The 26527-nt window shown below is 38.7% G+C and overlaps 1 protein-coding gene across 1 annotated transcript in view; it reads right to left on the bottom strand.

Moving 5' to 3' along the window:
* Positions 1-26527, bottom strand: part of MORC1 (MORC family CW-type zinc finger 1) — a 179188-nt gene that overhangs the window by 19766 nt on the left and 132895 nt on the right. Inside the window, exons 20-23 of the mRNA XM_029214773.1 lie at positions 26205-26309; positions 6822-6891; positions 4634-4700; positions 1235-1381 (exon numbers count right to left, since the gene is read on the bottom strand). Of these exons, the coding sequence (XP_029070606.1) occupies positions 1235-1381; positions 4634-4700; positions 6822-6891; positions 26205-26309 (389 nt within the window). The remainder of the gene's footprint in view (positions 1-1234; positions 1382-4633; positions 4701-6821; positions 6892-26204; positions 26310-26527) is intronic.

Below are 26527 nucleotides of genomic sequence, written 5' to 3' on the forward strand. Positions count from 1 at the left end.
ATTGGCTGTACTAATTTAGTGGTGCTTCTGCTACTGTCCCCCACCCGCTCATATGACACCTATTTGAGAGCACTCTTCTGTATACTAACTTCTTTGGCTTGACTGTAAAGCCCCCTCCTATCATTGGTCCCTACCTGGAAAAACTGTGAACCTTGGACTTTACCCCATCCCTGTCTCCATCCTTTGAGAACTGAGATCCAGACATTTAAATCCCTCATTAACCATGCCCACAAATGTTAAGATTGTACACTGAAACAAAAAGTAAAACTCAGTTTCTCTCAATAAGTTCAGTATCTAAAGCTACAAAAAGAGACTTTCTAGAAGGCCATAATGTCATGAGGGTCTTCGTGAGGCAGTAAAAAAAAAAAAAAAAAGAGAAAGAACGGAAAGAAAGGGAGGGAGGGAAGAAGGAAGGAAGGAAGAAATTCAGTAAGAATTCTTTTTTTTTTTTTCCCCGTTCATTATAAATGGCCCCTATTTGTTTTTGTTTTTTTTTTTTAAACATCTTTATTGGAGCATCATTGCTTTACAATGGCTTGTTAGTTTCTGCTTTATAACAAAGTGAATCAGCTATACATATACATATATCCCCATGTCTCCTCCCTCTTGCGTCTCCCTCCCACCCTCCCTATCCCACCCCTCTAGGTGGACACAAAGCACCGAGCTGATCTCCCTGTGCTATGTGGCTGCTTCCCACTGTCATACAGAGTGCAGTAAGTCAGAAAGGGAAAAAAAAATACCATATGCTAACACATATATATGGAATCTAAAAAAAAAAAAATGGTTCTGAAGAACCTAGGGACAGGACAGGAATAAAGACGCAGACGTAGAGAATGGACTTAAGGACATGGGGAGGGGGAAGGGTAAGCTGGGACGAAGTGAGATAGTGGCATGGACATATATACACTACCATTCGTCTGTTTTTAATAGCCCTTTCTGTCCTGTCTTCTATCCTTACAAATCCTGGTTCTTTATTACACTGGAGAGAGGATTAACATCCACCATATTGCTGGACCATGTAACAAGAGGGCAGTTAGTGACAACAGTTCTCTTTCAAAAGACATGTCACCCACGTTATATCTAAATCAGTGCAGTTAGGAGACAAGTCATAAAGTCATTCTATTGAATCTTCTCAATAATATCACCACCCAACAGAGAAAAGAATATCAGGAATTGTCACTGCTTAGAAAATTCAACAAAGCATATGTAGAAATATGCTAGTAAGTATCTTTACCTTAAATTAGATATCAGTTTTCTTACTGTTTCCTTGACAGATGTGCTTTGAGAAGATGTTGTCAGTGAAGAAGCAACTTTACAACCACCCCTCACAGACACGCTGGCTTCGTATCCAGAACTTGAATTTAAATCTTCCACTGGCCTACTGGGCAAAAACAAGCCAAGGTTTATAGTTTCTAAGTAGAAATCACATTAGATACTAATAAATTCAGAAATATTAATACACAACAAATGAGGTATTAATACGCAAAAAATGAAAGCTAGGACATAGATGTAATGCTGAAAACTGTCATTTATGTAGTTATATAAAATCAATTCTCAGGTATAAGAATTACTATTTATTCCTGACAAATCTTGTTTCAAGGTTTTTGGGTAGCCCCAATTAAATAGAATTGGCAGTAATTTATTCTTAATAACAGTAGTCATATACCATTTGTCTCTTATTTGCTGAAAGAGGCTTTTAAACCCAAGTTCTACTTTAGCCTGGGGGAAGGTAGGTACAGAAGGTAGGTCCAGAAATAAAGCAAAGTCAGCTGACAGAAATATGCAGTCAAGATCTGGTGGAAGGAGAGCGTTCCAGGTGAAGTGTAATGATCCTGGGGGAGAAACAAGGTAGGGCTGTTGAGAGACACACGAGAAGGCCAGGGCTGCAGGGGGGGAGTGCACAGGAAGAAGAGGCAGAGAGAGGAGGTGAGAGGCACTGGCCATGGGGTGGGGACTGGAGTTTATTTTAAGCAGAGCAGGTGCTACCATTGGAGGGTTTCTTCCATGGGAGTGAGGTGATCTGATTGATACATGTTTTAAAAAGATAACTGGCTGCAGCGTGGAGAAGAGCTCACAATGAGGATGCAAAAAGTAGTATGTAGTGTGTTAATGAGCCCCAAGGCTTTCAGTACTGGGGGAACAAAAAAGCTCAGGAGGGCTGGGGGACACGCAATATGGGAGGCGAAGCTGGGTAGGCAGGTGGGGGCCAGATCACATAGGGTCTTATTTGTCAAGTGAAAAGGAGATTTTAGTAATCCCTTCATGCTAACGTCCATGAATTAAGACGGCAACTCTAGAGAGTTTCCTATGTTTACAATGTATGGACCTTTTTTAAAAAATTGGATAATAGCTTATATCAAATGGAACATGTTTCTACTGTCAACAGTTCTTTGTCAGTAATTATACTGCCTAACTTCAGCTGATACTTTATATAAGATTAAGAACACTGTGTTATAACTAATGCTTAATTGTCTGTTAAAGAACACTCACACAATGACTGAAGCCTATTAATTATAACCTCTTTTATAAAGCTGAAATTTTATTAAAGAAGTCCTTAAATTTAATTTTTTTTTTTTTTTTTTTACCATTTTTGGGATGCTGGAAATTCGTGCTGGGGTGGGAGGTGGAGGGTAAAATGCACTACACCAGAGCACAGAGATCCCTCCCTGAACCTTTGTTTCTTCTTCTGCCAAATAATAATAGTGCCTGCCTCACAGAGCTGTGCTGAGGATTACATAATACATACACAGAACTTAGCTCAATGCCTACTAACAGTAAGTGCTCAGCAGACAGTACCTAGTTATCAATGTTATTATAATCATCTCCATTATTACTACCACTACTAATGAATTTGATAAGATTCTCCCATTAAGAGTGTTTTAATTGGATAATAGTTCTAACATTCATATTGTAGTTATGACTCAAAGATTATTTTTAAAAAACACAAGTTCATAAAAGCCTAAAAGTAATATATGAAATAATACACACACAGGCAAAAAAACAATGTTTTAGTTTTTGGATGGATTTTAAATTTCAACTCAAATTTTAATAAATAACTTTAGGTTAAAGCATCGTCCATAAAATGACCTAACAACAGCACTGGGGGGAAAATTACAGCATTTATTCAATCAACAAATATTATAGAATGCCAACTCTGAGGTAGGTGCTCTTCTGGACACTAAGGACACAGCGGTGAGTAAGACAGCCCCTGCTCTTGTGGAGTGAGTTAGTTTCAAGTGAAAATACAGAAAATAAGAAAGCTAGAATGTAAAGTGTTAAAAAGAAATAGATAATTGAATAAGATACTTTAAAATAATAATAAAGGCTCTGAAAGAAATACAGTGGGATGATACAATTTGATGGTGTGCGTTATCAGAAGCGGGGTGGGCTATTTTAGATGGAGTGTTCGGGGAAGATCTGTCAGAGGCCAGAGTTACAAAGAAGAAAAGATATGAGCCCTGTGCTTCATGAAGCTCACATGCAGAGGGAAGACAGATACTCAGACGACAATTCCACCTGACGTGAGGAGTTGTTCACACTGTGTGTCAGAACGTGGTTGGTATTTAACAAATAATTACTGCAGTTGAATGAACTATGATGCAATCTGATCCCCGCAGTGGTGGCTCTGTGAACACCTGAGTCTGCCCAGGAGAATCGGGGCCCCCAAAGGAGAGAACACTTGAACTGGGACGTGAATGAAAGGGTAACAGACCAGTACACAAGAGGGCATTCAAACCCAGGAAGTGGTGTGGAAAAAGAGGTGGAATTTTGTGATATAACAGAACGGGAAGCAATTTTGAAAGTCTGGGAAGCAAAGTGGGAGCTAACCTGGGAGTCATGAGCACAGGGGGCTTGTGCCATGCTCAGGAGTTTCTGCCTTGTCTTAAAAGTGGCGGGGCTATGAAAGGCTTCTGAGTGGAAGAGTGGAGGGATGGGATTTGAGGGTTAGAGTGACTACTCAGTCAGCAAGTGCAGGACAATAACAGCTCCTCTTAGGTTTGGTTTTGTTTTGTTTTTCTTGTACTTAACTCAGTGTGCCCCTCTGCAAAAAGAACACAGGATTCTTCCCAGCAACACTGGGTCTGAATGCTTGGAAAGCAGCTTAGACAAATTTGGAGCAGCGTGAGGATAAGAATCTACTTCCTTGAAAACATTTTTTTTTCCATTCTATTGGATAACCAAAATATCCAGCTTCTATTTAAAAGTGACAAGAATCTTATGTCAAGAAAATTCTAGCATACGATGATTATTGCACATATGTATGGCAATAAGATAATGAGCCGCACACAAAAAATCAGCTCATGATTTCATAGTCATACGTATATGTGACATTTTTAGTTCTTTGACTATATTACAATAATTTGAATTAGTTGCTTTCTGTGAGCGGGAAGTTAAGCCTGTTCCATTTCATAATTCCCAAATCCTCACAAAAGAAAATGAAAAAGTTTGGGAAAAGGGTAAGAAATCTAGTGTATTCTATTCTTTCCTGTCTCCTTTGTAAAATCTTGTTCCACTCTTCATTGCCCTTGCTTGTTGCTATTATTTTCTTTCTTCTTGTATTTAAACATTGATAATTACTTTTCAACAGTATAATTGTACTCCCTTGGAATTTGTATAATTGCAGTACACTCACCTTTCCCAGTTAGGTGGTGAAGGGTTTCTCTCTATTTCTGCAGTATCACTGCACAGCTCCTGTTTTTCTTCAAAAGAACATAGACAAAATGAAGAAAGTCAATCACAATTTGGCAATTACACAATGAAGTGAACTGAAAGAAGTGTTAGCAGTTCATTAACAAATTGTATATAATTTGGCTTTGTATTCAAACACTCTTTTGTAAAACTACACCAATATGTTCTTAAGGCAATTTATAATAACCTCTTAATAAAAAATCCAAGAACCTCTGTAGCTTGTTTTTTATAATTTCTTTTTAATGATGCTTATTTTTTGCTATTGCTGTGCAAGGGATGACTAATGGGAACTGTCCAGTGTCCCTTCTCTCAGCAGCCTCTGCCCAGACAACCACTTGTCTTCCCCCAGTATCTTACTCTCTTCCATTTTGAGTTCAGGTTCAAAGACATCCTGACAGATCCCAATCAGAAATGTGCCTCTAGGAGAGAGCAGAACTTTAAAGCAGAAAGCGACCTACAGTCATCGAGTTAATCTCACTCAGGGAACTTCAGAATCCGAGGTTCAGAGAGGTTAGTGATTTGTTTACAGTCCACAGAAGAGCAGAAATGCTTTGATCCCCTCGGATTGGTTTCAAGAGTGTCTTGGGGAGCGTGTTAAGGAATAGGTCAATGTGTTCTTCTTCCAGCTAATATCTCTAGAATTCTTTTTGATAACTGTGATCTTGTCCCACCAAGTAAACCCTTGCCAATAAGTTTAGGGCCACCGAAGGCCAAGGGGAACAGGACAGCAACAAGGAAAGTTTTGGATGGTGAGTAAATGGCTGAGGACCTGCCTGACTCCTCTAAGGAAACATAAACGAGAATAGACAGGTTTTCCAAGCACACTGCAGGCACAGTTGGTTTTGCTCATGATCTGCATGCAAAGTAAAATTTCTTAACCCATTACCCAACTAATTCATAACTACAGTCATTTGAAAATATTTCACAATTCGTTCCTTCCAAATCCAGGATGAGTATTTGAAATTAAATATTAATTTTAGGATCAAAATTGTATTAACAATTTTTTCATTACAATTTGGAAATCCAACAGGCACATACTAGAAGGTATGTTAATAGTTTGAAACTTCTATAAAAGACTGGCTTTAAAATTAAGAGACCCTTACAAAAGAAATCTTGATTGTGGAATAGCTAACTATCCTAGTTATGATGAAAGAGAAAAAGTGTGATTTCTTATGGACCTCACTAATGGGTTCAAATATAAAGATGTGAATGAATGACTGATTAGGTTACCTAAGCAACGAAGTATCAAAGAAGGGAGAGCTTACAACCAAGAGTGAACACGAAATGATGGCATGGATCGACACGAAAACAACTGGAAATTATGGAGTCAAAATGAACTGAGACCTGTTTAGGAGACTAAGAAAGGCTTTAAAACTTATTTCAGAATAAGAAGATGACAATGAAAAGAATGGTCCTGCTGCTTAGGCCCAATGGTATAATTTTACAATAAAGGCGACAATGGTATAATAATAATATAACACATAATAAAAGAATTCTACTAATAATAATGAATGGACACTAAGAAAATAAAATTTTCTGAGTCTAGCTTGTTTCCAGCTTCTCTATGCAGGGAAATTGTCTTTAGATTGAATATTATCAGATGGCAACTTTATGCTTAAAAGAAGCTCAAGTCTCTCACCTAAGACAAATTACATCCCATGGACATGAAGGAACTAATAAATGCGTTTGTTGAACTATTCTTAGTGATCTCAGAGGAATCATGCAAAATAGGGAAAGAACTAAAATGACTGAAAACAGAGGAATGTCATCGTAATATTCAAAAATAGTTTCTGAAAATTATAGGCCTGATATCAGTTGTCAGCAAATTTCTAAGTAGAATTCAATGAGGGGGTGACAGACGTCCACTGTTGGAATTTCAGGCACTGAGGTAGTACTGGGGGAAGTGCGCTCAGGCAGGAAGTGTCCCCCTGCCCCTCCAAAATGTGTGAGGTTGGCAGCTCACTCTCTACCCACCTCTCCTCCCACTATTGGAACAACAGATTTAATTTTTAAAAATCCGAACTGCTACCAAACTTCTGATCTATATCCTACATAAGATATGTCGCATAAGTCATACTGAAAAAGACTCAAGACATTGCAGCTAATATATGTAAACTGAATTCTTTTTTTACCTTTATTCATAACAGAAACTTCCTTTTCTTCTTGTCTCAGTGAAACATCAGGGTCACTTTTATCTAAAACCTGAAAAACAAGCTCTGTATTTAAAGCTGTACAAAAACAAAGGACATATAGTAAGGTGCAAAACTGACCTTGAACATCAATGCCCATATCAGAGAGAGACCATAAGGTTGCCAGGACAGTTTAGGGACATGTTCTGAAGGGAGACAATCATACGTGTTGTCAAAAATTATACTGACATGCAGCTCAAGGATGGTTGCATTATAATTGTCATGTTTATGTCTATCATTTCTTTAGTGGGATTTTTACATTTCTACCAATATTTGCATAGAAAACTTACATTTTGGGAATGCGCTTCTTTAGATCAGAGAGACAGAGAGAGAGAGAGAGAGAGAGAGAGAGAGAGAGAGAGAGAGAGAGTGAGAGAGAGAGACAGATGGAGTTTGTTTATGCCACCCAAGAAAACAGATCCAGAAGCTCCTTTCACGTATTTTTAAGTGTCTGAGAAGGTGGGGCAAAGGCAGTAAAAAAAAAGGAATCTGAAGAAGACAGGGGTAAAGCAAAAGCTCTGTCTGCTCCTTGATCTGAAGACCCCTGAACACGTGCTGAGACACACTGGGCTCCTGACTCCGTCACCTGGCGTGAGGTGTACAGCTCTCAGTTTTCTGGAGCTTACCCATTGTGTGTATCCTTCGCCTTTCAATGCCCCCTCTAAACTGCTAAACAAATGTGGGATGGGGAGGCTATCAACCTTCCTTTTCTCCCCTCCCAGGAAACAAAGGCATATATTTTACACGGCATTCTGGAAACTGTGCTCTGTCAGGAAGCAGGTTAAATGGACACACATGTAACCTAGCAACGAAAGAGCTGTGAGGCCGTCCATCACCGTCATTTTCTATTTTATCCAAATTAAGAGAAAGCAAGCCTTGTAGTAGGGGGAAATAAATAAAACTGATTCTAAGTTACTTTGGTCCATTTCAAAATATTTTTATTCTTATACTGTAAATAAATTCATGCCCCAGGAAGTAAATAAAATGCATATATATATTTTTAACATCTTTATTGGAGTATAATTGCTTTACAATGTTGTGTTAGTTTCTGCTGTATAACAAAGTGAATCAGCTATATGCATACATATATCCCCATATCCCCTCCCTCTTGTGTTTCCCTCCCACCCTTCCTATCCCACCCCTCTAGGTGGTCACAAGGCACCAAGCTGATCTCCCTGTGCGATGCAGCTACTTCCCACTAGCTATCCATCTTACATTTGGTAGTGTATACATGTTAATGCTACTCTTTCACTTCGTCCCAGCTTACCTCCCCCTCCCTGTGTCCTCAAGTCGCAGGACAGAAATGCATATATTTTTAAAGTTCATTTTGCAAAATGACTTTAAAATGGTATCTTATTTATTTCTGATGTAACATAAAATCTAAAGTTTTCTCCTGATGTGTTGATATGTAAGGGAAAGCTCCATACTTTGTGTCTTCCCTTTGAAGTGAATATTTTTTGACCAGTTTATAAGCAGCATAGACTATTTCCTACCACAGTTAACAGCAACCACAAGATAAGCTCATGAGAAGAACTACTTAACGCCTTTAGTAATAACCACTTTGTAATAATCTATGATGATCCTACTCAGGATGTGTTCATTTTCTTTGGTAACTTCTCCTTATGATGGAAATCAGACAAGATAAAAGTATCTAAGCTTAACAAAAATGACAGCACTCCCAGCAGGGAACTCCTGGTGGCGGTATTATTAACACAGCCTCTTGAAATTATTTTTGCATTTTATTGTTTGGTTCTCTGCTTTGAGCTCTGCCGTGTGAGGGCTGTTTCCATGAGGGTCAGATATGGTCCCCTCACCCCAAAAGTGTTACTTACACGAGGCTTTACCGTCTCTATTGCAGGAGAGATTTCCTTCTTTTCTTTTCCTTTCTTTTATTTCCTTTATTCTTTGGCATAGTAATGTTTAAAATATTTTGGATAAACAATTCACAGCCTACAGTATTTCCTTTTAAATGACACTGTGTAAATATCTGAGTTCATAGGATGCCGCCTTTTTTTTTTACAATGTACTTGCAGCTTTGAAGGTCTGGATTTTTTTTAAGCTGAGACAAGAAAACATGCAGTTGTCTTTTCAATGACACTATTTGTGTATTTTGATACTTGTGAAGCTCTTTCACATATATTACTTCATTTCAGTATAGAAATGCTCTCCAGCCACTTAGGCTTAACTGTGTCTCATACTCTGCAGTTTGAGAATATCGCTTTCCTAAGATTTTACATCGGTCATGGAATAGATAATACTTCCCACACAGTAAATGAGATTACAGTTAAGTCTTAACAAGGGGTTTTAGATACCTTAATTAAAATTATGTTAACAATGAGTAGAGTGGGATTTGTCAACTCTCCAAGGCATGCAAAGGATCAGCATAATACCACATGCTCAATTTTGTGAAGTATCTATTTAAGAGGATAAATAAATCATAAATAAGTTAGAGAGTGGAAAAAGAGCATAGCATAGTCAACTGTGTAACACTTTTCTCATTCAACCCGCATTAAGGAAGCTTAAGAACTGGTTGATAACACTTTGGCTTCTTTCCTTCTGCTTCTTTGCCCCTCCACACCGACCCCAAACATTTTATCAAGGACCCATAAAGGCTACCAGTTCTTGCCCTCCTGCCAAGTTCAAAGGCCCTTCCTGTTTTCACTCTTCCATGGTTAACATTATGTTCTAGGTGCCTCCCTTTTGTTCATTAATTTATTCAGTGAAACTGAGTTCCCAGTTTGAGTCAGACACTGTTATGATGAAGACTCTGGAGCTTATTTTCTAGTGAGGGAGAAAGATATTAAATAAATAAAAAGATGGATATGTAATAATATAAGTTCTCTGAAGAAAAATATCACAGGTAAGAGGAGGAGAATGACCTGGGTTACCCAACTGCCTCTCTGGGGTCACTGTAATCACCTACACCCTCCTTTCTCCAGGTCTTTGAGTTGCTGTTGATTTGTTTATTCCCCTCAACTTTTTTCTAGTCTTTCCTCAAGCATCTCCCCTCAACTGGGCCTTGCTTGTCCCCTCTATATAAAATTGCTCTCACTCTCACCACACCCACACTGACACTTCCTGTCCCCTTAACTCTGCTCTATTTCTCTCCTTAGCACTTACGATTGCCTACCACGCAACATATTTTCCTTATTTATCTTGTCTATTGTCTGATTTCCCCACTAGAATGGAAGCACCATGAAGACAGGGAGTAGTGCCTAATTTTTTCCTGCTGTATCCCCAATGTCTAGGACAGTAACTGATGCTCCATATACTCACAGAATAAAAGAAAGCTGAAACACAAGTCAAGAAAATCCACGTATGTTGCTGGGGGTAGGAAGTAGTGGAGTCCAGGCATTATGAACAACAAAGGAAGAGGCTGTGAAGGAAAAATAAGCTTAGGGTGCTGGAGGCCAAGGAAGGTGAGGGTGACTAGAGCGGAGTGAGAGAAGGAATGAATTATAGGCAGTGAGGACAGCAAGGGAGTCAGGCCAGGTCATGTAGGGCCTTGCAGGGCACTATATTTCATTCTAAGTGTGAGCAGAAGCCATTGGAGGGTTCACCTCTTACACTGTTGGTGGGAATGTAAATTGTCACAGCCACTATGGAGAACAGTATGGAGGTTCCTCAAAACACTAAAAATAGAGTTGCCATATGCTCCATGAATCCCACTGCTGGGCATATATCCAGACGAAACTATTATTCGAAAAGATACATGCACCCCTATGTTCATAGCAGCACTATTCACAACAGCCAAGACATGGAAACAACCTAAATGTCTATCGACAGAGGAATGGATAAAGAAGATGTGGTACTTATATACAATGGAATATTACTCAGCCATCAAAAAGAATAAAATAATGCCATTTGCAGCAACATGGATGGACCTAGAGATTATCATACTAAGTGAAGTAAGTCAGAAAGAGAAATACAAATACCATATGATATCACTTATATGTGGGATCTAAAATATGATAAAAATCAACATATCTATGAAACAAAAACAGACTAACAGACATACAGAACAGACTTGTGGTTGCCAAGGGGGAGGGGAGGGAAGGAAAGGGAATTTGGGATCAGCAGATGCAAACTAGTATATACAGGATGGATAAACAACAAGAGCCTATTGTATAGCACAGGGGACTATATTCAATACTCTGTGACAAACCATAATGGAAAAGAATATGAAAAAGAATACATGGGGGGCTTCCCTGGTGGTGCAGTGGTTAAGAATCTGCCTGCCAATGCAGGGGACACAGGTTTGAGCCCTGGTTCAGGAAGGTCCCACATGCCACGGAGCAACTAAGCCCGTGTGCCACAACTACTGAACCTGCACTCTAGAGCCCGCAAGCCACAACTACTGAGTCTGCGAGCCACAACTACTGAAGCCCATGTGCCTAGAGCCCGTGCACCACATAAAGGAGTAGCCCCCGCTTGCCACAACTAGAGAAAGCCTGCACACAGCAACGAAGACCCAACACATCTAAAACTAAATAAATTAAATAAATTAATTAAAAAACGAAGAATATATGTATATATGTAAAACTAAGTCACTTTGCTGTACCAAAGAAATTAATACAACATTGTAACTCAATTATACTTCAATAAAATTTTAAAAAAAGAAGCCAGTGGAGGGTTCTAAGTAGGAGAATAGCATAATCTGACTTATATTTTGGATGGGATACTCAGATTTTTAGACTGTGGAGGCCAAAAGCAGTGGAATCATTTATAGGGCTACTGCTATAATCCTGGTAAGAAATGTTAGTGAATTGGCCAGGTGGGTAGCTGTGGAGGGGGTAGAACAGGGTATGTGTTTGAAGGTTGATTCAGCAAGATTGGCTGATGGGTTTAGTGCAGGGTGTGAAAGGAGAGAAATTCAGGTGTCGACCTGAGCAACTGTGAGTGATGGTATTATTTACTGAGATGGGGAAGCATGAGGAAGTCCCTTGGAATTCTTTCCTCTCTTGATTTTGATAACCTGTGTCTCAACTCTTCCTGGGTAATTATTATTTTTCCCTCAAAGAAAATTTTCCCTCAAAGAAAATTTCAGGGGGTTAAATTATCACCCTTATGCAAACAATGGCTTCCCAGCATCATCAACCCTAACTTCTCATCTGTGCCCCAGTTATTTCCAACTGACTTCAGGACACTTACCCTTGAATGTCTTGCTGAACTTCAAATCCTCAGTCTCACCTTTGCCCACTTAGATTCCTCTGGTCAAGTCCTCTTTCTATTTATAATAACATTTTCATTCCAGATTGTGCCATCTCAAAACTGCTGTCACTGTTTAGTCTACCATATGCCTTTCCAAGTTGTGCTATTTTCCTTCAAGATGTTTCACTTTTCCTTGTCTTCTTGTACTACAATCTCCAGGCAGCAGCAACGTACTTGGTTTTTTGGTCTTTAGTTTCTCCTCTTTCCAGTACTGCTTCATTATCACAACATTTTCATAACACAAAGAATTAATTCTTTAGACAAAATCTCCATGATTAAATGTTCCTTCTCAAAACTTGCCTACAGGTCCTGATTACTTTCTCCCTCAAGTACAAATCCTTTTCTGGTATTCAAAACTCTTCTCAATGTGATTCTAAGATATCTGTAAATATTAATAAGCATTCTCTATAATAACCAAAAAGTTCTCTTCAGAATTCCCTGTAACCACTAGGTAGACTTCTGCCTCCATACCTTTGCCCACATAGTTCTCTCTACCTGAAATACATTCTTTCCTCCTTTTCTTATGTCTTTCCCACTTTTTAAGACAAGTATAAGTCATACTCTTTCCAAAATGTCTATTTTATTTACTCTAGCACATGCTGATTTCTTCCTTTCTCTGAAAAAGCATTAACAGGAAATTACAAAGAGTTTTAATTATTTTTAATAGCCAACCCTCATATCTACGGGATCCAGATAAGACTGGGATCCTGTAGTAGCCTTGATTCTTGCCATGACACTTCAAAACAGAATTCAACACTTGGGTCCACCTCCCAAAAAGAAATCCAACTGTACAAAGCATTAATAAATATATTAATTATATAAGTTATATTTATATATAAATATAAATATATATATTTATATTTATATATAATTATATATTTATATAATTATATAAGTTATATATATTAATATATAAATATATGAGTTATATTTATATTATATATATTAATATAAGTATATTAATAAATATACAGATTTTACTGAAAATTGCGTTGAGAAATGGAGGAAATAGTTACACAAGGCAAAAATCAGCTTAAAATTACCATGAAGCAGGTCTACTTTACTTCGTCAATTGTTAGCCTACTCATCTCTCTCTACAAACCTTTCCCTCCAGACTCTCCGATTCTGCAGCACCAGTGTTTTTCTGCTTGTGTGATTACATCCTTTCTCCTTCCTCCCACCCCTTCCCACAAACACAGGGTCACTCTCTAGCTCTACCTTTTCTTCCACAAAGCAATGTCACTCTCTCAATTTTCATTCTTTACTCCCATCTCCTGGCCTACCCAAAGCTGAATTTTCCTTCTTTGGAATTACAAAGGTGTGTTTTAAAAACGTTTTTTCTGGGGACTTCCCTGGCGGGTCCAGTGGTTAAGACTTCACCTTCCAATGCAGGGGGTGTGGGCTCGAACCCTGGTCAGGGAGCTAAGATCCCACATGCCTCGTGGCCAAAAAACCAAAACATAAAACAGAAGCAATGTGGTAACAAATTCAATAAAGACTTAAAAAAAAATGATTCACATCAAAAAAATCTTTAAAAAAATGTTTCTTGTAACACAAGGAATTATTTTCATTCTGTCACAAATCATCCCATTAATTCTCATAATAACCTTGAGAGTCAGTAATATTATTATTCCCCTTCTATAGAAAAGAAAACAGAAGACCATAAGTTGATACAACTGACATGTGGCATGCAGGTCTGAATGTGAACCTGGGTCAGTCTGTCAGAGTTCACAGCCTGTCTCCTCTCCATAAAATAATGCTAACTCATGGTTCTGTAGAATTGTCTTCCAATTTTTCTGCTCCTTTAGAGAAGAGATCATGTTTTTTTTTTTTGGTGTCCTTCAAAATCTCTAACATAGTGCTGTTCAGTAAATGTGTCTTGAATTGGTGCATGGTTCCTGATAGTTCACACACTAGCACATGAATATTTAGATTCATTATAAATTGCCCAGGAGATTTTCCTTTAAGTCAGGGGATGTATCACATATTGTCTTTGTGTCTGTAAGTCTGTTGGTGAGTTGATGGATGATGCTATGGAGGGTGAGTATAGGCAATTCTTCCTCCAAAGCCCTTGGGGCAGCTCTGGTTTATATCTCATAAGGGGGCGGCTCTGTCTGTGAAAGTTCTGATACTGTTAGCAACAATCACAGGAATGTGAAAGTTCTGATACTGTTAGCAACAATCACAGGACTATACAGGTTCATATAGAGGCAATGGTAACATCATCACCCAGGAAAACGGACTAATAAATGTCTTGCTTTTGAAATTAAGGCAACTTTAATCATCAGAAATCATGTTATTGCAATATCAATGCAGTTTCCCATTTAAAAAAAATTTCTGTTAGAAGAGTCAGAAAAATTTGCCTATTTAGGGTGGATGCAGCTGATTTAGGTACTGACTATGCAGGTTATTTGCTTTTCTTCTTTCTTCACCTCTTTTGGGTTACTGAGTCACCTTTTCACTTTCATTGTTATATAGTAGTGATGCCAAAACAGGGTACTTACTGTCGTTGTTTGTCTGTTTGTTTGTTTGGGGGTTTGGGGTTTTTTTTTTTTGGCTACCACAGAACATAAACCTAGACATTGGAAACTCATCAACTCTTCCAGACATTCCTCAGCTTTTGTAACATGCCACAGAGGCCCCATCAATGACCCCAGGGATTCAGAGTGGGTTGATGCCTTTCCTGAGCTGGCATCAGCTTCTTTTGAAAGATGCCCTAAAGAGCTAACCAGATGTAGTTGGTAAAGGATTATTAGCTCATGCCAAAACAGGAAGATGGTTCCATCCATTCATTCCTTTATTCATCAATCTTTCTTCAGCCCCAGAAAGTATCACACTCTGGACTAGATGCTGGAGGTTACACTTTTCAGAGTAAACCCCAGAGACTCCATTGCCAAACTCTTAAAATACATCTGTCAGTGGTGATCTGGCCGTTGAGTTTTTTAAATGTCTGCAGATTGGGAAAATGAAATGAATCCATCTGCCAGTCTGCTCCTGAGGCCAGGTGAGAGGCAAAAAGACCTAAATGACCACAGAGGACAAAAGGGCCAAAGCCAGTCCAACCAAAAAGGTAGTATGGTTCCTGGTGATTAAACAGGCAGGTCCAACCTGACTTAAAATAACCACACCCATAGATGTTCTTTCACTGCCTTAGCAACTGATATTCAGAGCAGAAACTGAAAGAAGGTTATTATAAAATATGGAAAAACAACAAATACTAGCATAGGAAAAAGGTAAATGTTCCTTCATATGAGAGTCAGAAAATCTGCATAATGTCAACTTGGAGTACATGCTCCACCAAGATGAACAAAAGCATGCCCATGTGTAAGAAAAAGTTAGTACTTCCATCAGTCTGACTTAACATCTCAGAATATTTTTCCTGCTCAATTTCTCTAACTTACTGTTGGCATTGGTAATTTTATTCCCCTGGTGTTCCTGAATTTCCTCCCAATTGATCATCTACTTGCCTGGCCATCTGCTGCGGTTTGGCAACCTAATTTTCCCAGTCACCTTTCAGAATAGATCCTCTAGGATGTCTATTCTGTATAGTCATTTCTTACATCTCAACTGGTGACATAACTTGAGACTGCTTACCTCTTTGACAAGATGCTTGGGAATCTAGCCCCATTGCTTCATTTTTATTTTTATTGCTTCTATTAAGCATGGTACAGTGACAGCTGATCAGATTGCATTACTCTGAGGGGCACTGGGGTCCTACAGAGCTCATATGTCAAATTTTTGCCTGGAGTAAAGTTGAAGTGCCAATTTATCACATAGCAGTGCACAAGGAGTTTTTAATTGAACTTAGAAAAACCCTTAATTACAACAGTACCACAGGGCATTGCTCCAGTAAAGCAGAGCTGTAGCAAGCTTCACTTAGATGTTGATTCCCCTGACATCTGTAAGGGGTGCAGAAAAGAATTTCTACTTCCTCCCCATCTGGGGTTAACTGGAACATATTTGAACTTTACACATGGGTTTGTAAATGCTTGAGACAGAAACAGTTCAGAACATCCAGTATTCATTAAAAGAGAGGGCAGGGCATGTGTTTTGAGCTGGAAGATGGGAAACAATAGGATTTTCTGGAGGCCAAGGGTCAGGCGACACCAGCTCATGGAAGGGGTTGGTGCTATGGTTATGACCGCAGCCATATTACTAGACTCATAATCTTGGGCAAGGAGAAGACGCTCCTTTCCAGGAATCATCCCTGAGATGGTGATCCTGATGGTTCCAGGTTGACTGGAAAGAAAAGAGTCAGATATTGAGCACAAAAAAACATTACTGTGTAGGTCAGATTTGGAGTGAATAAGGTCAGAAATGGGCTAACAGGAAGTTAGCTTAATCTGGGCAAGGAGTGGATGACGGCTTGATTTTTTTTTAAACGAATTCAAGACTCTTGGCTGGAGAATGACCATCTATGAAACTTTGGAAACCTGTCTAAGCCAAAATATTCAAATCCTCACCCCTGAGAAAAGTGTATTTGTGCGCTCCAACCCACCTGTATGCAATGGGCTGAACTGATATGGGGGTCAGCCCATGCAGATGGGCAATAAAGGGAGAAGGCATAATGAGGAGTGGTTAAGAAAGTGGGAGCTGAGGTTGAACAGCTAGGGTTTAAGGTGACCAGTACCTGACTGTGATCCTGAGCGAGTTTATTTTCTTCCTCTGTAAAATGGGGATGAAAAGAGAATGTACCCCTCAGGTTATTAAAAGGATTAGATGAGATGATACATGTGAAGAATAGCAGCTGAATTTCATCGCAGCCACATTGAAAAAGGAAAGGCTAACTCCACTAAAACACACATGCACACACACACAGAGTAGAATTTCAGAAAAATACAATTTTGCAGGAGCTGAGATAATAAATCGGGATCACACTAGTTGCCCTGACATGGGGGACGGAATGGTAGCCGTGCTAACAAGATTGTGTAAAATAACGAAAGAAGTTTGCTGCAGCGCAGACTGATGGCTCCACACATAATGGCTCCAGAGGTCCAATCAAGCAGCTATCTAGGGCATCATGAAGAGGATTAAGAGGTCCTTAAAAAAAAAAACTCCTCATTATTTTCACGACAGTTTTTTAATCTCTAAAAAAATGTCTGGAGTTTTAACTGAATCCCAGCTGGAAACTGCCACAGCCACAAACGACATATGCAAGCAAGCTCTTACCAAGAGCACTCTCACTGCATGGACTTTGAAAACAAACGGCCCACCCTGGCTGAAAGGCCAAGCACAAAGTAATATCGAAAAGGAAAAAATGCCACAGAAGTGACACCCACAAACTATGTGATCAGAAGCAACTGGAGAGACCCTGGGAGGGCTCACGCCAAGGAGTACTTCCCAGAAATTCTGCTGCCAGTGTCCTCCCGGTGACACACAGCCATACCCCGCCTTTGCAGGAGACCCTCCAACACTAACAGTACAGGCTCTTGGTGCACCAGACAGGCGTCAGGGCTGTGCCACTGAGGTGGCAGAGCCAACTTCAGGACACTGGTCCACAAGACACCTCCCAGCTCCACGTAATATCAAATGGCAAAAATCTCCCAGAGATCTCCATCTCAACACCAAGACCCAGATTCACTCAACGACCAGCAAGCTACAGTGCTGGACTCCCTATGCCAAACAACTAGCAAGACAGGAACACAGCCCCATCCATTAGCAGAGAGGCCATCTAAAATCATAATAAGGCCACAGACACCCCAAAACACACCACAAGACGTGGGCCTGCCCACCAGAAAGACAAGATCCAGCCTCATGCACCAGAACACAGGCACGAGTCCCCTCCACCAAGAAGCCTACACAACCCACTGAACCAACCTTAGCCACTGGGGACAGATACCAAAAACAACGGGAACTATGAACCTGCAGCCTGCTAAAAGGAGACCCCAAACACAGTAAGATAAGCAAAATGAGAAGACAGAAAAACACACAGCAGATGAAGGAACAAGGTAAAAACCCACCAGACCTAACAAATGAATAGGAAATAGGCAGTCTACCTGAAAAAGAATTCAGAATAAAGATAGTAAAGATGATCCAAAATCTTGGAAATAGAATAGACAAAATGCAAGAAACATTTACCAAGGACCTAGAAGAACTAAAGAGGAAACAAGCAATGAGGAACAACAGAATAAATAAAATTAAAAATACTCTAGATGGGATCAATAGCAGAATAACTGAGGCAGAAGAACGGATAAGTGACCTGGAAGATAATATAGTGGAAATAACTACTGCAGAGCAGAATAAAGAAAAATGAATGAAAAGAACTGAGGACAGTCTCAGAGACCTCTGAGACAACAGTAAATGCACCAACATTCGAATTACAGGGGTCCCAGAAGAAGAAGAGAAAAAGAAAGGGACTGAGAAAATATTTGAAGAGATTATAGTTGAAAACTTCCCTAATATGGGAAAGGAAATAGTTAATCAAGTCCAGGAAGCACAGAGAGTCCCATACAGGATAAATCCAAGGAGAAACACGCCAAGACACATATTAATAAAACTATCAAAAATTAAATACAAAGAAAACATATTAAAAGCAGCAAGGGAAAAACAACAAATAACACACAAGGGAATCCCCATAAGGTTAACAGCTAATCTTTCAGCAGAAACTCTGCAAGCCAGAAGGGAGTGGCAGGACATATTTAAAGTGATGAAGGAGAAAAACCTACAACCAAGATTACTCTACCCAGCAAGGATCTCATTCAGATTTGATGGAGAAATTAAAACCTTTACAGACAAGCAAAAGCTGAGAGAGTTCAGCACCACCAAACCAGCTTTACAACAAATGCTAAAGGAACTTCTCTAGGCAATAAACACAAGAGAAGGAAAAGACCTACAATAACAAATCCAAAACAATTAAGAAAATGGGAATAGGAACATACATATGGATAATTACCTTAAATGTAAATGGACTAAATGCTCCCACCAAAAGACACAGACTGGATGAATGGATACAAAAACAAGACCCATATATATGCTGTCTACAAGAGACCCACTTCAGACCTTGGGACACATACAGACTGAAAGTGAGGACATGGAAAAAGATATTCCATGCAAATGAAAATCAAAACAAAGCTGGAGTAGCAATTCTCATATCAGACAAAATAGACTTTAAAATAAAGACTATTACAAGAGACAAAGAAGGACACTACATAATGATCAAGGAATCGATACAAGAAGAAGATACAACAATTGTAAATATTTATTCACCCACCCAACACAGGAGCACCTCAATACATAAGGCAAATACTAACAGCCATAAAAGGGGAAATCGACAGTAACACATTCATCGTAGGAGACTTTAACACCGCACTTTCACCAATGGACAGGTCATCCAAAATGAAAATAAATAAGGAAACACAAGCTTTAAATGATACATTAAACAAGATGGACTTAATTGATATTTATAGGACATTCCATCCAAAAATAACAGAATACACATTTTTCTCAAGTGCTCATGGAATATTCTCCAGGATAGATCATATCTTGGGTCACAAATCTAGCATTGGTAAATTTAAGAAAATTGAAATCGTATCAAGTACCTTTTCCAACCACAATGCTATGAGACTAGATACCAATTACAGGAAAAGATCTGTAAAAAATACAAACACATGGAGGCTAAACAATACACTACTTAATAATGAAGTGATCACTGAAGAAATCAAAGAGGAAATAAAAAAATACCTAGAAACAAATGACAATGGAGACACGATGACCCAAAACCTATGGGATGCAGCAAAAGCAGTTCTAAGAGGGAAGTTTATAGCAATACAATCCTACCTTAAGAAACAGGAAACATCCCGAATAAATGACCTAACCTTGCACCTAAAGCAATTAGAGAAAGAAGAACAAAAAAATGCCAAAGTTAGCAGAAGGAAAGAAATCATAAAGATCAGATCAGAAATAAATGAAAAAGAAATGAAGAAAACGATAGCAAAGATCAATAAAACAAAAAGCTGTTTCTTTGAGAAGATAAACAAAATTGATAAACCATTAGCCAGACTCATCAAGAAGAAAAGGGAGAAGATTCAAATCAATAGAATTAGAAATGAAAAAGGAGAAGTAGGGCTTCCATGGTGGCGCAGTGGTTGAGAGTCCGCCTGCTGATGCAGGGGACACGGGTTCATGTCCCGGTCCGGGAGGATCCCACATGCTGCGGAGCGGCTGGGCCCGTGAGCCATGGCTGCTGAGCCTGCGCGTCCGGAGGCTGTGCTCCACAATGGGAGAGGCCACAACAGTGAGAGGCCTGCATACTGCAAAAAAAAAAAAAAAAAAAAAAAAAAAAAAGGAGAAGTAACAACTGACACTGCAGAAATACAAAGGATCATGAGAGATTACTACAAGCAACTCTATGCCAATAAAATGGACAACCTGGAAGAAATGGACAAATTCTTAGAAATGCACAACCTGCCGAGACTAAACTAGGAAGAGATAGAAAATATGAACAAACCAATCACAAGCACTGAAATTGAAACTGTGATTAAAAATCTTCCAACAAACAAAAGCCCAGGACCAGATGGCTTCACAGGCGAATTTTATCAAACATTTAGAGAAGAGCTAACACCTATCCTTCTCAAACTCTTCCAAAATATAGCAGAGGGAGGAACACTCCCAAACTCATTCTACGAGGCCACCATCACCCTGATACCAAAACCAGACAAAGATGCCACAAAGAAGGAAAACTACAGGCCAATATCACTGATGAAAATAGATGCAAAAATCCTCAACAAAATACTAGCAAACAGAATCCAACAACACATTAAAAGGATCATACACCATGATCAAGTGGGGTTTATCCCAGAAATGCAAGGATTCTTCAATATACGCAAATCAATCAACGTGATACACCATACTAACAAATTGAAGGAGAAAAACCATATGATCATCTCAATAGATGCAGAGAAAGCTTATGACAAAATTCAATACCCATTTATGATAAAAAGCTGCAGAAAGTAGGCATAGAGGGAACTTTCCTCAACATGGTAAAGGCCATATATGACAAACCCACAGCCAACGTCGTCCTCAATGGTAAAATACTGAAACCATTTCCACTAAGATCAGGAAAAAGACAAGGTTGCCCACTCTCACCACTATTATTCAACATAGTTTTGGAAGTTTTAGCCACAGCAATCAGAGAAAAAAAAAGAAATAAAAGGAATCCAAATTGGAAAAGAAGAAGTAAAGCTGTCACTGTTTGCAGATGACATGATACTCTACATAGAGAATCCTAAAGATGCTACCAGAAAACTACTAGAGCTAATCAATGAATTTGGTAAAGTAGCAGGATACAAAATTCATGCACAGAAATCTCTGGCATTCTTATACGCTAATGATGAAAAACCTGAAAGTGAAATCAAAAAAACACTCCCATTTACCATTGCAACAAAAAGAATAAAATATCTAGGAATAAACCTACCTAAGGAGACAGAAGACCTATATGCAGAAAATTATAAGACACTGATGAAAGAAATTAAAAATGATACCAACAGATGGAGACATATACCATGTTCTTGGATGGGAAGAATCAACATTGTGAAAATGACTCTACTACCCAAAGCAATCTACAGATTCAATGCAATCTGTACCAAACTACCACTGGTATTTTTCACAGAACTAGAACAAAAAACTTCACAATTTGTATGGAAACACAAAAGACCCCAAATAGCCAAAGCAATATTGAGAACGAAAAATGGAGCTGGAGGAATCAGGCTCCCTGACTTCAGACTATACTACAAAGCTACAGTAATCAAGACAGTATGGTACTGGCACAAAAACAGAAATATAGATTAATGGAACAGGATATAAAGCCCAGAGATAAACCCACGCACATATGGTCACCTTATCTTTGATAAAGGAGGCAAGAATATACAGTGGAGAAAAGACAGCCTCTGCAATAAGTGGTGCTGGGAAAACTGGACAGGTACATGTAAAAGTATGAAATTAGAACACTCCCTAACACCATACACAAAAATAAACTCAAAATGGATTAAAGACCTAAATGTAAGGCCAGACACTATGAAACTCTTAGAGGAAAACATAGGCAGAACACTCTATGACATAAATCACAGCAAGATCCTTTTTGACCCACCTTCTCGAGAAATGGAAATAAAAACAAAAATAAACAAATGGGACCTAATGAAACTTCAAAGCTTTTGCACAGCAAAGGAAACCATAAACAAGACCAAAAGACAACCCTCAGAATGGGAGAAAAGATTTGCAAATGAAGCAACTGACAAAGGATTAATCTCCAAAATTTACAAGCAGCTCATGCAGCTCAGTAACAAAAAAACAAACAACACAATCCAAAAATGGGCAGAAGACCTAAATAGACATTTCTACAAAGAAGATATACAGACTGCCAACAATTGCATGAAAGAATGCTCAACATCATTAATCATTAGAGAAACGCAAATCAAAACTACAATGAGATATCATCTCACACCAGTCAGAATGGCCATCATCAAAAAATCTAGAAACAATAAATGCTGGAGAGGGTGTGGAGAAAAGGGAACACTCTTGCACTGTTGGTGGGAATGTAAATCGATACAGCCACTATGGAGAACAGTATGGAGGTTCCTTAAAAAACTACAAATAGAATTACCATACGATCCAGCAATCCCACTACTGGGCATATACCCTGAGAAAACCATAATTCAAAAAGAGTCATGTACCAAAATGTTCATTGCAGCTCTATTTACAATAGCCAGGACATTGAAGCAACCTAATTGTCCCTCAACAGATGAATGGATAAAGAAGATGTGGCACAATGGAATATTACTCAGCCATAAAAAGAAACGAAGTTGAGTTATTTGTAGTTATTGAGTTATTTGTAGTATTTTTCAAATGTAAAATAGACAGCTAGTGGGAAGCAGCCACATAGCACAGGGAGATCAGCTTGGTGCTTTGTAACCACCCAGAGGGGTGGGATAGGGAGGCTGGGAGGGAGGGAGACACAAGAGGGAGGAGACATGGGGATATATGTATATGTATATCTGATTCACTTTGTTATACAGCAGAAACTAACACACCACTGTAAAGCAATTATACTCCAATAAAGATGTTTAAAAAATAAAAATAAAGTAAAACCCTAACTGATTTTTGAAGAGAAGCTCAATTAGAATAAAAATTCAATTTTATTATTGCAATAAAATCTGACACCCCCCCCAATAAAAAATGGTTAAGGGGAGTAGGAGGAGGAAGAAGTTAGGAAAACAGATCAAACTGTTATAACCCTGAGCCACAGCAGATGAGGTGATCTTGGAGATTATACGACAATATAGCTGAAATAATCAGCAGTGGTCAGATTCAATATAAATCTGAAAAGTAATCAATACTCTTATCATTTCACTTGAAATCGCACAACTGTTGGTACAAGAGCCAGAGTGACATGTGCCTGAAACTTGGAAGAGAGGGAAATGAAATGCCCTAATATGAAAAAAAATCCTTTCCAAAGGCAGACTGACAGACATTAACAATACACAAAAGTAAGAACGTGCTGACCGGAATAGAGATGTTCTCCATATAATGTGAAAAAAACACACTCAGAAGAGCACAGGGAGGCACAGGATGAGGGTGCTGGGCCAGTGCCCTTTTAATGTTACAGTTCCAGTTGGTAACATCAACCCTGTCATCCCATGCAGGGAGATGGACACAGTGGGCTGTCTTAGCTAGAAGCCCTTTAAATATTCAGGCACATAGCTCACCAGCACCATCAGACTGTAACTGGCCAACCCATGCAGACTGGTATAAAGGGAAAGAATACACGATGAAAGTCAGAATGTAACTCCCAAGTGGACTGAGGCTGGATTTATCTTTTAAATGACTAAACTGCTGTTATGATATAATATGACAGTCTTGGGAGTTTGGATAATGTGAAGTCATTCCTGTGAGATGGACTTTGTTTGTGGAGCTGAACATATATTTTGGAGCCTATTACATCTGAAAATAAGATCCTGGGCTGCAGTAGATTCACCAAAATAATAAAAAGCACCTAATTGCAGCAGGTGGTGGGTAGCCAATTGCTCTTCCTTAAGTGATAACCTCTTGCAGCCCTGCATACCCTCCTTCTTTAAATTTGACAGGTGCAGGGTCAGAATTAAAGCACATGCACACACACATACACAACACAAGCACCACAGTTAGCTGATAATTGGGGAGGAGCCCAGGGGTTAAGAACAATCTTTTTTTAATTTCTGAGTTTAAGAAGTCCAGGCAGACAAGCATTCAGAAGCAATTATTTCCTACTTGAACTGCTGCAATCGCAGCCAAACAGAAAAATTAATGGGCATTACTGGATAATGTACAGTATTTGTCCAAATTAATTAGATACCATGAATTTGAAAACAGACCTCCTGTCAGGATCATAGAACACAAATAAATCACACCACACACATTCACACAAGTAACATAAGAACTTGAGAAATATTACATAAAAAGACAGCAAAAAATTTAATATAAATGTCATACCTAATTTGTGAAAAAGCACTTGCTAAAAGCTGCATGCAAAGCTTAGGGAGGTGACAAAGCAATGGCTACATGAAAAACACACAAAGACTTTGAAGATTCTGCAAAGCAGGTCGTGACTAGTAATATTCACAGGTACAGTTATATCACATTTGGCTTCAAAGAGGTAAAGAGGTTAAGTTATTGACAACACCAGTTGTAGTCTTCTGGCCTCTGATTAAAGTTTGACCCTTTTCCTTTTGGAAACATGTTGGTGCTCACTTTCTTCACATCCTGGATTTAACTGTCAATAAATTCTCATTCACAAATCACTCACTCCTAGAGCTTTTCAACATCACTTCAGATACCTTCTTAAACCAATTATAATGATGGATGAAATGATATGATGGTTGGGAGTAATGAGGGTGGCAAGGGAGGGGGGAGGATACAGATGAAACAAGACCAGCCATGAGTTGATAATTGTTGGAGCTGGGAAATGGGTACATTCGGGTTGACTGTGCTATGTCTGAAATGTTCCATAATGAAAACTTTTAAAAATAAAACCTCCATTACTGTTATATCATGTGCCTTGTGACAACATTGTTTTGCTGAAGAGCACATAAATTAGGCTAAAGTCAGAAGACATTATGCTCCTCATTGGCTCATTTATAATTGAAACTTAATCCACAATCCTAAATAGCATTTTGAGGTAATTTACCTTAAGACATGTATAATGACACAGGCCTTTTTCTGAATACTCTCACTTATATTATTATGTCAGAAAATAACAACAATCATGGCAACTATAGTTATTCTTATTTCAATTGAAATTTAGTTATAAGCTTCTTGGCAACTGAGGTATAAAGAGAAACACAGTGAGTAATAAAATTCATATTCCGATAAAAGAAAATATGAAATTGATTTTTTCCTGATATTAAATTTAAACATTCAAATGAACCTTTTTATTATAACACAAAGGGCTCTCTATAACATAATGGACAGTGTCTTTAACATGGCTTCACAGATGAAGTGTTGCTCATATTCCTTGAGTCGATTCTTCCTATATGCTAAGGGCTTTTACACTTGGTTCAGTGAGGGAAGGCAACTCTGCTGGGGTCTAGGGTACAGTAGTCCAGATATGTAGGTCTTTGAAATTGACTACCAAGTTAGAATCAGGGATACACAATCTACAGAAGTAAATGGAAAGTATGTCCATATTTCTTGAAAAGACTTCTCTTAGCAGGACTTAAGGCAGTGGCCTAATTTAAGCCAGATTACAATTATACTTTCTGGTGAGAATCCACACTGTGAATTACAGAAAGGTTCAGAGGCTTTGGATTTGGGCATGCAGGTTTTGAGATGAACTTTCAGTTTTATATATACACACACATACACATTAACATAATATTAAAGCTTTCTCACCCTGATAACTAAAATTAAAAGCATTATGGACTAGTGGTCAGGAGGTATAAGTTCCAGTTGTATTTTTACTAGTTTCTGTAGCTTTGGGCAAGCAACAAACTTTCTGAGTCTTGTTTCTTCACCTAAAAACTAGGTTATTCAATTAAACGTTTCCATTACTTGAGGCACTAATGTGAAATGCTTCTTGGATTCCTCTCATCTTTATGGATGTGAATAAATTTCAAGGTGTCATTTAGTCAGTAAAGTTTATCTCACCCGGATTATATCCAAATTGCTGTTGCTGGTTTCAACTTCAATCAGAGCCTGACATTCCTGCACAGGATTTTGTCTCTGCTTCCTCTTCATTTCCCAGGAAGAGGCCTATAGCAAGGTATTAACAAAAAATATACAAGGATTAGTAGCAATCAGTGGTACACATTAAACCACCTTCACTCTTTCCTTCTTCAGCCTCTAGTAACTGCTGACTTCTGTAGGATAAACAGAGGAAACTCATTTTTTGATCTTTGCCTTCAAGAAGTATGACTTAGATATTCACATGTGAAGGCTAAATAATAGAAAACAACAACAACATAATATTA

This window comes from Monodon monoceros, unplaced genomic scaffold (assembly GCF_005190385.1).
Source record: "Monodon monoceros isolate NGI ecotype Baffin Bay Population unplaced genomic scaffold, NGI_Narwhal_1 Super_Scaffold_11, whole genome shotgun sequence".
NCBI classification, from domain to species: domain Eukaryota; kingdom Metazoa; phylum Chordata; class Mammalia; order Artiodactyla; family Monodontidae; genus Monodon; species Monodon monoceros.